Here is a 14742-nt window from a genome sequence, read left to right as displayed (position 1 = left end):
TGGTTTTCATACCTTATCTCTTTAAGTGTGAGCTGAGGATACTCCTCTGTAATGGCAAAATGTATCAGCTCACACTCATCACCATGGGGGCAGTCATCCTGACAGTATGCATTAGTGTCAGGAAAATCTGACTCCTCCTGGTGTGAGAAGCATTGTGTCACAGGTGAAATACCTCAGGTTCTCTGCTCAGGGCACTCCCACCTCTTAAACTCTAGCACTCAAAAGTCAATTCTGCAATTTTCAAAAAATAATAAAGACCAAAAGGAAACTGAGAAGGTGCTCTGGTGTATGATGGTTTCTATTAACCTGAGTTATACCTGAGCAGTAATTTAAAGGTAACTATTTATCCGTGCAAATAGCCTCTCAGAGATAGTCACTAGAATTTCATCATGCACTTTGAATACTCCTTCCAACACAACTTTTATTGCCACTTCACAAATACTGTCTGTGGCCTTAACCTTCCATAACAGCCCTCCCCATTTTTGCCATCCTATGGCTCCTTCAGGACTCATAGGGGTTCTCTGATCTTCAGGAACACAAGTTTTTCTTTTTATTCTCAGTGAAGAAGCATGGGCTTTCCTTTTGCTGCCTTCCCCTCTACTAGTGTGAGACTGGTGATTTCCCTGGGGAAAAATATCTCAGAATTAACACCTTATTGAGCATTTTGGGGCAGTAATTTGGGACTACCAGTCTGTTTATCATCTAGCCAGATGGAATTTTTTACATAGTCCTGATAATCAGAAGAATGTCTTAGAAAAAGAGAAATAAAAAAGAAGAAATTTATATTCTAATGTAGCTCCTCACTGTACATCTACAAGCCAGTCAGTTCATGCTGGATTTGTGAAAGTGTATTTCTACACAAATAGGTGGATAAAATTACACTACAGCTAACAAAACCAGGCCACACCCCAAACATCCATAGTCTTTGTAGCAGATGGTCCATTCCCAGGATATCTCACCTTTCTAACAGTTATTCTCTTTTCAGCCCAAAGATCCCCTAAATTTCTTTCTGATTTTTTTTGGGTTTTTTTCTACTGACTGTTCCATTCATCCCGGGCTTTCTTGGTAAATCCTCTCACCTCCCTTCTTCCTCTGATGTCTCCTGATACAACTCAGATGTCTTTATGTCAAATAAGGTAAAATTTAAAAAAATGGCCAAACATGGGTTGCCTATAGGCATGTTCTCCAACCATGTTATTTCCACATTTATCTTTGCCCCTCCTGCTTTACTGCCGTATTCCCTACTACAGCTCTGAACATCCATCTTCATGATCTATCAGAATTGTAATCCCAGCTTCTATCAGCACTCCTTGTTGCTGCTCTATCCACCAGAGAGAGCACTCTCGACCGGCTGTCACTCTCCACATTCCCAGAAGTCCCCTGGTGTGTGCCTGCCAAGTGTGTGTCCTGCATGTGAAGACTTCTGAAGTTTCTGGGCAGACTGTCCAGCCTGGGAGTGCAATGCTGCTACAGCGCTGTCCAGGCTCAGCTCACAGATCTCAGCTATGACCATCAATTTGTCCATTCTATTCTAACTTATGAGACACCAAACCAATGGGCTGCCTTAGTAAATTAGGAGTTGCCACTGATATTAGTGTCTTAATTTCAAACACCTGTTTGAAATTAAGTGCCCTCTGTAACTTTAATACTTTATATCTGTACTGTCAACCTTTACATGGGACACTATTCTTGTTACGGTATTACAAAAGTTTTAAATAAATCTCATGGAGACAGAAACAGAGATCAGGAAATTAAAAAAAACCCAAGTATTAATTATTTATTCATAGATTTAATTTAAAAAACACATTCAATTAGATTATTATTCATTTGTATGTCCTTATTTTGTAACATAGAGGAAATTTTCAAGTAGCTGAAAACTTAAATCCCAAGGTAAGTCACTAGCAAAATAAATACCCAAGCCCCTATTTTGGGTTGCAGCCAAAGTAAGCAGACTGTAGTTTGCCAGCATACACTGTGCATGGATGATGTTAAGCCTTCCCCTGCTATAGTACTACATGGCCACTTCTCATTGCACCCAGCCTGTGGCTGCTGTCACCTCTGCAGAAGGACAATAACAATTTTCACCAGTAATACCATTGAGATGGACCAGATGGAACATGCCTCAAAGCTCTTTTTCATGTAGAGAATAGAAACCATCAAGAGAACATCACTGTGTTTGTTGCACAGTAGCCGTGTAACTGTTAGACCGTAGTCCCACTTACTACAGGGTTTGTGGGGGAAATATAGTAATAACTGCTGGTAATTTAGGTGGGCCAGAGTTAGTTACAATTTTGCATATGTATTGAAATTTTAAAATTGAATTTCAATATGTTATAAGAAGTTATAGATAGGCATTCAATTACATAAAAGACACAATATTCTTTCATGAATTAATGGTGCCTTTTGTTAGTTGAAAAGTGCAAACATACATTTCTAAATCTATTTTAGTAATGAAGTACATAACACCAAAAATAATCTATTTCTCAAGATGCAAAATCTGCACAGAACATGCTAACTAAAGAGAAGTGAACTCTAACAGATGGAATGCCAGAGTAGGAATTATTGTGGGCTATAACTACTAACAGTAAATTAATAAATGGATTGACATTGTCCCTACTAAACTCACCTGATATCCCTCCACAGATTTATCAGAAACATGGTGCCAAGAAACTGACATTTCAGAAGATGACAAAACCTTTACGCTCACATCTGTAGGTATTTCAGTTGGTGCTGGAAGATGAAACATATGTTAAACATTCAGTCTGATCCTGTAGTAATGTTATATTTGTTTACAGGGATTCTCTCACTTCAGTATTTTATATTATCTTCAGTATTTTATATAATTTTCCTGACATCACTGAGCTAAGGGTTAGTGTTTAATTTGGTTTTCCTTGAGTAAACTTCAAGTCCAGTTATGATCTTAAGGAAAATGACTCTGTAAAAAGAAAGCAATGATCCTTTTACTTGGCTCAGACTATGTATTTTTACACTTCAACAGATTTAATGTTGAAATTTATGTAAACTAAAAATAGCCTTTGATAAAGCCTTTGAAGCATCCAGTGATCTTTTACTAAATGGGATAGCAGCCCATATATTATATACGTGACATTTTTAAAGTTAGTTATACACAAATACTTGTGTATGTCGCTTAGCCCTAATACAATTTTTTTGTGAGAGCAGATATTATATACACAGCTGTCTAGTGGCACATACAAACTTAAATATAGGTGTGAAATAATCTAAAGCACCTTTCAGGAAGGCATACATCATAAGGCTGATTTTGTTTGCATTCTTAGTTCTGAACAGCAGACAACATAGAGTACAGACCATCATAATGTGATGACTTTTATCCAGGGCTTAGAATATTACAGTCTACTTTCATTTCACTGCTGTTTGAATTTTAAATGAGGTAAGGAATAAAGAAAGGCACAAACTTAGCAATGTCTGTAAAAGATAAAGTTTTCCAAGTTAACAGTTCTCTGTCGTGAACCTTTTGAAACAAGTTGCAACAGACAGGCATGGCAGCCCTAGCTGAGGAAAGGCTTTCATATACCTAATCTTCCAACTGGGCATCCAGTCAACTATGCATCAAAACAGCCACTGTTAAGAAAAAAAATCACTAACATCTCTCATGAAAAGTATCCTAGGTAACAAAATAATCTTATATGCAAAGTTACCTTTTGTAATTGTCTTTCAATGGCTGTTAATAATGCAAATGTCTAATTAAAAATTATACATTATTGCAAAATTGTTTTCACAATGACAGGAATTTAGATAAGCAAGAGGCCTGTGCACTCATTACTAGCAATCATTACTCACTACTAGCAATGGCAGATATGACTAGCAGTTGTCAGACATGGAACTTGGCTTATTCTGTGGGAACATAGAAATTCCCTAGTCACTGAAGGGAATAACAATGCCCACAGTTACAACTAGAGAAACATAGATCTATTATAGAATACACAACTTGGTGGAAAAGCTGCCACTATATTTATGTATATATGCATATTTATACCTATCTGTATGGAATATTGCATGACCATATTGCTTTAAGATTTCCCTAATACCTTTGAGAAGTTGTGTTGTTTAACAGTAATAACATCACTTGCTGACTCAAAGGTACAGAAGTACAGATGGAATAGTTGTGAACATCTAATCTATTCCCAAATCACTGCCAGATTCTACGTATCCATTACAGAACTTCCCAAAAAATTTCATTCTGAAAAGTTTCAGCTGCCAGGGCTTTTGCTGATACAATACTCTAACAATACTTCATCTGCTCATGCTTGTTTGTGAGCTGTGAATAATTAACATGCCTATTTGTCATTTATGTTTTACAAATATTTTGCAGCCTGTCCTGAGCCAGAAAGATGGCATCAGTTGCTTTCCTCCAGCCTGCTAATTCACTATTTCTACCAATAAAAGGAGAAATCATGTGATCATCACAATATATTCTCTTCACTGAAAATCTAGTGGCCATGACACAATTACCTTCTAAGAAAAACTATACAAAATTCAGGCTGGCAGCCAATAAGCATACTACAAGGTATGGAAGTGATTTTGTTCATGTTCTGATGCCAGGACACAACTTTCTCCTCAATGCTCTTCAGAGTAACTTCCATTACATCTCAGGAAAATTCCTTCTAACCTGCCCTGAAGTTCCTGAATTGGATATAACAGTAGTAAGGGTCACACATCTGCTGTAGTAGGGATATAGGATATGGGCATAGGATATGGACATAGGCAGTAGTAAGGGTCACAGGAGCTGTGAGCCCTACTGCTAAGGTTTGTACTCTTGTGCTTGAAATCAAAAAAGTAGGTTCACTGACCTTCTATTTCTTTTGCAGTCTGTATCTGGGATCATTTATTCACAAATGTTTTTTATCAGGTATCTGGACTTCGCTAAAGTCTGTGTCAGAAATTCAGCAGCCACTCAAGTGACCCCTTTATCTGGAAGCTGGCACTACTGCACATTTGCTTTTCCTCTGTCTTTTTGAGCTACTAGGCTCTACCATGTCCCTGAACTTGGAGACCATACAGACACTTGCCACTCCTGGCATGGTCTGGATAGTCTTAACATAAATATGTGGGAGCTTATCAGTCAGTTGTCGATAAAGTCTCTGAGGAAGGACGGATACTTAAGTGTAATTTGACTGATACTGCTTTCATTACACCATAACTATTTACTAACACATTTATACAATTGCACAAAAGCCCTCTCTGTGTTGTTGCAGTGGCTGTTGAAGATGATTTGCTAAGGTGTGCTTTCCTGAGAAAAAAGATTGGTATTATCCTCATCAGCCGGCTTGGTATTGAAGGCTCTTCAGTCTTTTCTCTGTGTGTGGCCGATTTGTGAGCAAAGTTCCCATTAGTGCTAATGGGAACCATGAACATAAATCTTCCATAAAGTACACAGAGTACAGAACAGAATCGGAAGTGTGAGAATGTGACCCTGTTATCATATCCCTCCTCCTGCCTCTTTGGTCTACATCTGTTGACTTTGTGGTGATTTTGCTCTATGGAAAGAAAAATACTAGCAGTTCTTAGGGTTTCTGGCAGAAATTAATAAACTGCATTTTTTAAGAAAATGTTTGAGTGATGATAATGCAATTAAAGAAATTGTATATATTTCTTGTGATTTAAGGTAAACTTTCTTCCAGTACTTTCTCTCTTCTGCTAACTTTATGTCATTTAAACTTCAATCCTAAAGATCCCAGCATGTGAAACAATTACCGTAAGAATTAAGGAAAATATTTTAATGGAATGTGAAGGAGGTTTCTATTAAATTACTTAATAGCTCTAACATGCAAACCAGAATAAAGAATGTATCAGGGATAATTTATATGAGACTCTAAACATACTGGAAATGTAACTAGATACAATTGAACTATCATTCCTTCACAATTTTGGGCTTAATGCTGATCTACTTAAATACTAGGCTTTAGTGTGGTCTGTAAAGAAGAAAAAAATTAAGCCTATGTCAAATACATGTATTAAGATCACAGAGACATTGCTGAATAAAGATCTAAATGTTTGAGGCAACTGCTGTGAAGGGAAGAATTTTTTTTCTATATTTTTAAATCTTTTAACAGGCTGTATGAAGAACCTTGCATTTTGCTGTGTATTGCTTATTGCCAGCAAGTACAGCCAAGTGCTCTGCATCACACAGAAAGCAGAAAGTGGAAGTTGTCTGTTCAGAACAAATGTTCTGTGCAAGACATAACCAAGTTCTACTGCTGTTGGTAGTGATGATCTGGACCCACAGTGTAAAACTCATTTGGAACATTTACTCACCATCTTGTGCTGAATAAATGACAGCAGTGAGACTGAATGGCCCATCCCCTTTGTTGTTAAAAGCTTTCACTTTTACTTGATACTGAGTTGAAGGTGGCATTGATTCATCCTTGTGGACATATCGGCCAATCTCAGGATTAGTAACTGTAACTCTTCTCCATTCTTTCTCGCCAAATGGCTTGAAGGCCACTATATAACCAAAGTTATTGCCATAGTGGTATTCTCTTGATAAAGGCTGTAGAAAAAAAACCACATTAATTTTTTTTGCTAAACAGCTAGGTCTAGAATGAAATATAAATAATGCAGAAAGCATCAATATGAATATTTTAAAAACACTGAACTCCATTTCATCCTGGTTTCCTTCAAAGTCTTGCTTCCACCCCCTTTAAAAATAGGCCCTCTTAGATCTGCAGTATTAGTGTATTTGCTAGGAAAACATTTTAAGAACTTTTTCCTCATCTGAACTCAGTGCAACACACATCATGTTACCTCCCACAGCAAGAAACCAAGAATAATTGTGTAATAAAACATCTGTAGTTAGCAAAAAAAGACCTAAGGAATGAGGCACAGCAGATATGTAATACAGACATATTATGCCAGTATGTATATGTGGAGATAGATATTCTTGCAAAAGAATCACAGTGAAGAGAAATACTATATGGTTGGCCCAAATTATATTAATTAACTGAAAGTTTGTCACCTAGGAAGCTGGCAGAGCTGATAACAAAAAATGGACACATTCAAAGAATGACTCAACCTACTAATTTCCACTGATGATGGAAGGGATTAAGATGCTACTTTAGACTGCCTAGCTTCTAACTGGTGAATCTTTTAATTAAATTACTCCCACTTTCAGTACAGGCATTTAAAGTACCTACCCAAAGTATTTCTTAAAACTATAGCTAATCTCCTATACCTAGGAATACTGGAAAATACAAAATTAAGGAAGACAATCTGCCATAATGGATTTTTCTTCTTTTACCAATGCTCTACATTCAGTGATTCCCTTCTCTGTTCGTGGAGCTTTTACCACAACTATTAGATGCTGCACCCAACCAGCCAAAATCACACCATTCATCTGTGCATCAGGAAGTTGACCAGAAGCGTCCTTTGAAAATAAGCTTTCTGCATTACCTTTTTCCCTAATGGAAACCTCACAGAGATGAAATAGCTTATCTTGAGGCAAAGGCCTTGAAGCAGTGACACAGAGAGTAATTATTTTCTTTAGGTGTTTGCCCACTGCTGCAGCACTTCAACCAACATGTGTGGAGATACTCTGAGCAAGGTTTTCTGAAACTTCTGTGTAGCTGATCTTCTTAATCTATCACTGTAACTAGCTGCTTAAAATAAACCAGAAATTGATCTCATATGCCAAAGTAAGCAGACTGGATGAGGCCCTAGCCTCAGAATGATTTTCAGCCAGAGCAAACTTTAGAAAGCCAGGAATGGCACATAAAAATTACATTCTGAAAGGTTTTATATGAAATGTGAAAGCAGCTTTCCCTCCAATGGCTGCACATAATAAGTAGGTGTAAGTAGCTGAATAGCTTGTAGAATCCACTGAAAATTTTAAAAAAGAAAATGGGAGAGGGAAACGGAAATGGGGAAAAATGAGGAAGAATGGGCATGCTACTCCTAACTCTCCTTCTCAGTCCCTCTTTCAAAACAAGTCTTAGAAGAGCTTTGATTGCATCTCTGGCTGTCTCATTCAACCTGGGCTTATGAATCATAGAAGAAGCTGAAAAGGGGTTGGCAGCAACATGTGAACCTGCCATACATTTTGTTCTTCTCTTCTTAATTAAGGACTATTTAGAGTAGCATATGCAAATGTCAGCACATTTGTGGGAATCAATATATATTTTTATCTTAGCATTACAGATAGATATATTGTTGTCTGTCAGACTCCCTGAACCTACAGTCTCTACTTAAAAACCCTTGCTAGGCATAGCATAGAAGATTCTTGGGAAATAAATACTTAAAGCCATACTTAATTTATCTCCCTAAAGGAGCTACTCAAAACAGCTCTGAAAAGCATAACATTAGGTAAGAGAAACAATGAGAATATAAATCTGCCTGGGCATATAGGAAATACTAAAGCAGTCTTGTACTTCTGGTCTTGCATTAGTCACTATTCTCTTGGTTATATTTTCTTTGTTTAATTTGGTCACAGCCAAGTCATCACTATATTGGAAATACCATGAGTACCAGTCTTTACATACAATGCAAGAAGCATTCAGTAGTTTGTTAGAGCTTTTAGAAGAAAAGCTTGTGAAGTAAAATAATCTAAGTCTTCTGCAGATGTTCATTGCATGTGTTCTTTTGCTCTTCAAAAATAAACAGACCAGAATTAAGACAATTAGGACATATTTACTTCCTAACCTATTATTAGGGGAACTAAGATATAGCCTTTCCAATATATTGTAACACAACTGTAGACCTCCTTTTTCAGAAACTTATAAATCTTTTCTTAACTGTTAAAATACTTAAGAAAACTGAATAAATATTTTATACTCAGTTAAGAAACAAAAAAACCTGAAAACCCCAAAACAAAACTCAGTCAGGAAAGCGCAAATCTGATAGCTCAAAGATATGGCTGGCTACTTCTGTCATATTTGAGAACTTTCACAGATATATGATCAATCCTAAGTACAAAAAGAAGGAAATATGCATATGGATTAAAATCTGTGTATTCATATGGAGACTCCCTATACAATAGTACTACATTCAATTGGAATTATGACATCTTTTCATTACTTCCCTCAAAGAAAAAGCACTCTCCCCAGGGGCAATTCAGCTGCTACATATGAAACAGCTATTCCCCAAAAGACGCAAATGGCATAATGTGCCTTATGTATCTCATAGCCCTACAACAGTGAACAGAGAGGTCAACAGAAAACAAACTTGGTAATTTTTTCAAGCATAACACAACCATCTTTCTTTGCCAGAGGTAATGCTTCTGTAACTCTTTTTCCTGGATACTGATAAGCTCTGACATGAATCCAACAATCTTTTTTTTTTTTTTTTAAATTTCTTCTCGTTAGCTTCCCCAAATACCCTGCAGTAGATTTCAATTCTCTCTTTCATCCTACTTTTCTCTGTGTAACTTTGTTTATAAATCCTTATCCTCTCTTGTGTTGTGATTTGCTTTCCTCTTACCTTGGTGTATCTTTTCACTTCTCGCTTTACCTATATCCACAGTTTAGACAAGTTTTCAAAACCATTGCTTCAATAGAAGAATGAAGACTGCTTTTAAAGATGCATTATCATAGTCAGTATGCGTTTCAATCTCTTTGTTTTAGAATGTTTTAGATGATATTTTAGAAATGTCCAACACATAAACCCCTAAGGTACTCTCATCCTCATTCTTTTTCATGTACTTCTTCATGAGAAAAGTCTGAAAAAATAGATATTATATACAAATCCTGTTCTCACAAGACCCAGAGACAAACAATCAACAGGTCTCAGGAGGAGCAAGATCAGATATAAGATAGTACAGGTTTCATGTCACCTTGCATGCACAATACTTACCATCCATGTTATTGTCAGCTCTCGATTGCTTCCACCCCCTCCTCCAACATCAGAAGGAGCCACATTAGGAGCTAGAGAAACAGAAGAGACAAAAAAAATTACTACAAAGCATGCAGCAGAAAGCTGCAAGGCCAATGAGTACACGTGGCACGCACAATTAAAGTAATGATTAATTAAAGTGTGCAATCTGCCAAGACTAATGTATAGCTCCTGCTTCAGGAAATAGGCCAGCTGTAACCATAGCTAGCAATCATTCTTCCTTCTCCCTGTATTATCCACAAATATTTAATTGAATATTCAGGAATGGAAAATTTCTTTTAAGTCTTATGAGACGTACTTTGTGTATTGCTCTTGTGCTTTCTCAAGTGTTGGTATGCCAAGGACCCAAGCACCATGGACTTGCACGTGTAATAACCTCAACACACTGTGATCAGTTACTCTTGCCTCAATGGATTTACTTGCCATGTGTAAAGTTAAATCCATAGGTCTAGCTTTGAAGCCCTGGCAGCCTAATTGTGTTCTAGATTAGTGGCACATGTCTTCTTGATAGTCCTGATCAGGATGGGTAGATGCACCTAAGCAAAACTGGCATAGCATTATAATTTACTAATTATTGAATTTTACACTGATATTCTCTGTAATGAAATATGATCTGTTGATCTATCATTAGTGCACAGCAGGGTGGTAAAGCAGGATACTTTCAAGGACTCCATCATAAATAATTCTTATATTGTCACTTCTCTCAGACTCTTTGCACTGAGTGCAATGATTCTGTTGCTATCCTCTATGGTGTTTGTGTATTTATCTGCTGTCACTCAATATGGACACACAATGTACCACTGAAAACTTAGGATATGATAACTTTCCTTTAATTATGCCTCAGATGTGCATGCATGAGCTACATGCTCTACCTAAATTAATGTGATCTTTGTGTAAAAAAATTCTGATAGGATCAGGCAGTTTCTCCACTACTCAGTGACAGCCATAAGTCATAGTGCTCAAGCACAATGTAAGTAAGATGTTTGCTGAGGCCTTCTCTGAGGGTCAGCTGAAGAGGAACACAAAGCAGAGCAGAACTAATGTTTTCAGACAGGATAAAAATATGTAAAAATAAATTTGAAATTGAAATCAGCATTCAGTGCATAATTTGCATTATTTATTTCTGTCCTTTCTGAAAACAAATTAATGGAGATCAAAACTAAACATACATACGACAATTTGAGAGAAAGTTAGAGTTTGTTACTTGACCTTGTAGTCACACTATCTATTATAAATATATAGCTTTAGAGCTATGTTAGAAGCAGAGGTTTGCTAGAATGCTTAAGTAGTCAAACAAAATAGACAGACAGGCTGCCAAAGAACTGAAGAAACTTGACCGTTTAAAGTCTAACAAGTCATTATTTTCAAAAGTATCTTCCTCATTCTCTCAGCCACTAAACCCAGGTTTCTCTCTCTGTTAAGACCAGGTAACTAACTTAGACTTAGACAACTTACTTAGACAACTTAGACAACTATACTTACACAATTACGCTAATGCACCCAGAAACTAAAATATATCAAACCAGACCTTGATCTATTGAATTTCAAGAAATCACTGTGAAATATTATTGATGAAGCAAACTGTTTCATTAAAAATAAAATTTTAAAAAATGCACACAGTCTGAGCATGCTAATAAGTTACTGAAATTAGTTATCTACCTGAAGAAACACTTCAAAATTGAAAAAGATGCTGGCAACTTTTAAGTGTAACAGACATTATTTGTCACCCACATAGTACAACAAAGAGACAGCACTGTTTGTTGCTGTTTAACACAGAAAATGTTAATAACTACAATATTTGAACATGGCTTTCTGTTTATTATTTACCTTTTTCAGAATTACATGAAAATATACATAGAGTTGTGCATACTGCTTCTATAGTACCCTTGACATTGACAGTGCAACCTAAATCCTACTGTTGCTTATAAAAAATTCCAGCTCCTGGCAGAAAACACACTTGGGTGCAGAAGTTAATCTGTAAACTGTAAATTATTTATACCCTATTTCGCCATGACAAGAAGTTCTGACTGATGCCTAAGAAAATGCTACCATTTTGCATGATTTGCCAAAAACAGTTGCACGGTCTGCCAGAGCATGGGCTTGTGCCTGGGGAATCAGATAACAGACTAAACAGACCACTTCTTGTAAAAGAGGCACATCCTACTACAAAACTGGAAAGTATGGCGTTTTTGGGGAGGCTACAAAATGCCATGAACGTGGCCAACTGCAAACTGCAGGACACTACCCCTATTCCCCATTCCCTACTGTCCCTATTCCATGATTTCTCTCTTTATCTGTGTCTTTTCTAACATTTTCAAAATGTCTATTGCACACCAGATTTCTCCTGTACATTCTTGGTACTTCAAATGCAGCTCTTGAGTCATAAAACATATGATGCTAGTAGTCAACTTTTTGGGTTGGGATTATCTTTTACTTTAGTTTTAAAGTTCTGTGGCTTTTCCTTCCCTATCCAAAATAATTTAACCGATTTCTCCCCAAGCAACAAAATTTTAATGGACCAAATTTGTCTTTAATGAATGTTTTGAAATTAACAATGCAAATACATTTTAGTTTGAAAATACTATCTAATGAAAATTATGACCTAGCAGGTGTAATTGCAGAAGTTGTTTTCCACAATTTAGTTTTTCAACTGAAGCTATGGGAAACAATTGTAAAGAAATTCTAAAAAGACTGCAAGTGGATACTACTCTGTGGTATACAGGCTTTGTTGGACACAGTCTTTGTGCAGTGATACATTACCCACTAGAACACTGTTGTTATCTCCTCTGTACAGTCAAACCAGAATGTATTCTCTGAAACAGTAGCACCTAAGTCCTCATTTTGAAGAGTTCATTATAAAGAATGTGCCTGAGCCTGAAGAATATCCTCAAATATGTTCTGAGCTATTAACGCTGAGCAACCAGACTGATAAGAGAGTAATTTTTGCTGGATACTGTCACATATGTGACATGACATAAGAAAACCTGCAGTCACAGAAAACTGGCATTATCCAGTAGAACACATATCCTGTCATGCATTTTTTAGTTAGAATACAAACCAAATGGTAAATGGCCATTTTCCTTGTTAAATACATGCATGTTTTTTCCGAAGTCCTGAACCACAGTCCCAAACGTGCATGCACTCATACACACACAGCCTGGCTGACAGGACAGTGGGGGATCTCTGAAAGATGCAGTATGATTCTGTTTCAGCAGTGAGGACAAATTTGCCATATCATTAAGTATTTTTTCGGTCTGCTTTGATGCTATCAGATCTTCGTAGTTTGGTACTTGCTTACTACAATCTGTAGTAGTGGGTGCCTGAAAATTTATTCTCTGCACACTGGATCTTATAAATTGCATTTTTTTAAAGTAAAACCTAAAATTACCAAACTGGTGAACAAAAATGCAAAAATTAAGAAACACATTTTCTGTTTACGTACGAGCGCCTTCGGTTCTAATCCTCGGTGATGGCATACTGGGTTCTCCTGTCCCCAGAGTGTTTGTGGCTATTATCCGAAATTCATATTCCATCCATGGAATTAAATCGATCACTGTAGCAGATTCCATATTTCCTTCAATATCTGATGGATCTAAAAAAAAAGATTAAATGCTTTAGAAAACAGCATTTACACTTATTGTGATGAAACTTGCACTATTCTGCAACCGCACATAGAAAACTAAAGCAAACTTGACACTGTACATTGGGAATATCACGTTTTACAAGGAGTACCCAGAGCAGTGACTGGGAATTTGGAAACTATGACACTATATTGGATAAACCCATATTGACATGCAAGTTTTAACTGGGTGTGAACTAGTACATGTAGTTATGATATTTCCTTACTAATTACATATTGTAGCTGAGGAATTTCATTTTACCTACAGAAAAATGATAAATTCATAATGCAGAAACAGTAAAATAAAAATTCATTACATGGACAGACAAGGGCTAGACATGTAGGGTTCAATCAATTGATGAAGAGTGGTTTATAAAATGTGGTCCTAATTTGGTGCACCTAATTAGTAAGCATGTTATAATTTACTATCTGGTTCCGATCAAGAAATGTAAATATTCTTGCAATTCATGCAAAAAGACTTGCAATTGTCTTAAGGATGAGCCTCTTTATCATAAATAAAATTAGTAACTCATGACTGTCTGCAATTCACAGACAATAGGCGTTGTTTCTATAGCTGTCTGCAGCTATGTAAAGACAGAGGATTTTCATTTATATATAAACAAGAGTTGTTTGTCAAATTAGAGTCTTGTGTTCAGAGGAAGATGAGAACTGAGATATTCTGCACTGGAAAGGCAGCTGATTTAAAATTGAAATATAAATGCAATGCCTACAAAAAACGAAGGCAACAACAGTGTAAGCACTAAATGGTGACACCACGTCCCTCTTCCTAATGAGCATTACATTTCATTCCAAAGTGAGGTCTTGAAGGAGAAAGGAACACACTTTCCATTGTTCTTTCTACCTGACCACCACCCTCCCTCATCCTTACTCAAATTATTTTTCTATCTTGTCAGGAAAGCTATTGCAAACCTCTCATGTCATCCAAGTTTTGGTATAAATTTAACATTCTCTCAATGTCCTTCCTGGGCTATCTGATCTCATTTTAATTTTACTGTCCCACAGATTCCCAGAACGATTATGAACACTTGGCACAATGAGAAACTGATCCCTTTAACTGGAAAGAGCAACATAAATGTAAACAACTTATTACATAATCCATTCATACATATTTCCATGCTGTGAAGTAGAATACACCTCTTTCACAAAACACACTCAGTATTATGAATGATTTTTTTAAGAGAATAATTTTAGTAGTAATAATAACAGTATTTCCAAAAGGCAATGCCAAAGTATATTTTCTT

The 14742-nt window shown here is 36.5% G+C and overlaps 1 protein-coding gene across 6 annotated transcripts in view; it reads right to left on the bottom strand.

Annotated features, from left to right (window-relative positions):
- The window catches only part of CNTN1 (contactin 1), a 209817-nt gene that overhangs the window by 20555 nt on the left and 174520 nt on the right, over positions 1-14742 (bottom strand). For all 6 annotated transcript variants that reach the window (XM_030258278.4, XM_030258285.4, XM_072922138.1 and 3 more), the window contains 4 exons: positions 13304-13453; positions 9823-9893; positions 6295-6529; positions 2627-2730 (listed from right to left, as the gene is read on the bottom strand). In XM_030258278.4, the coding sequence (XP_030114138.2) occupies positions 2627-2730; positions 6295-6529; positions 9823-9893; positions 13304-13453 (560 nt within the window). The remainder of the gene's footprint in view (positions 1-2626; positions 2731-6294; positions 6530-9822; positions 9894-13303; positions 13454-14742) is intronic.

This window comes from Taeniopygia guttata, chromosome 1A (assembly GCF_048771995.1).
Source record: "Taeniopygia guttata chromosome 1A, bTaeGut7.mat, whole genome shotgun sequence".
In the NCBI taxonomy this organism is placed as follows: domain Eukaryota; kingdom Metazoa; phylum Chordata; class Aves; order Passeriformes; family Estrildidae; genus Taeniopygia; species Taeniopygia guttata.
This window is presented reverse-complemented; position numbering and strand designations above follow the sequence as displayed.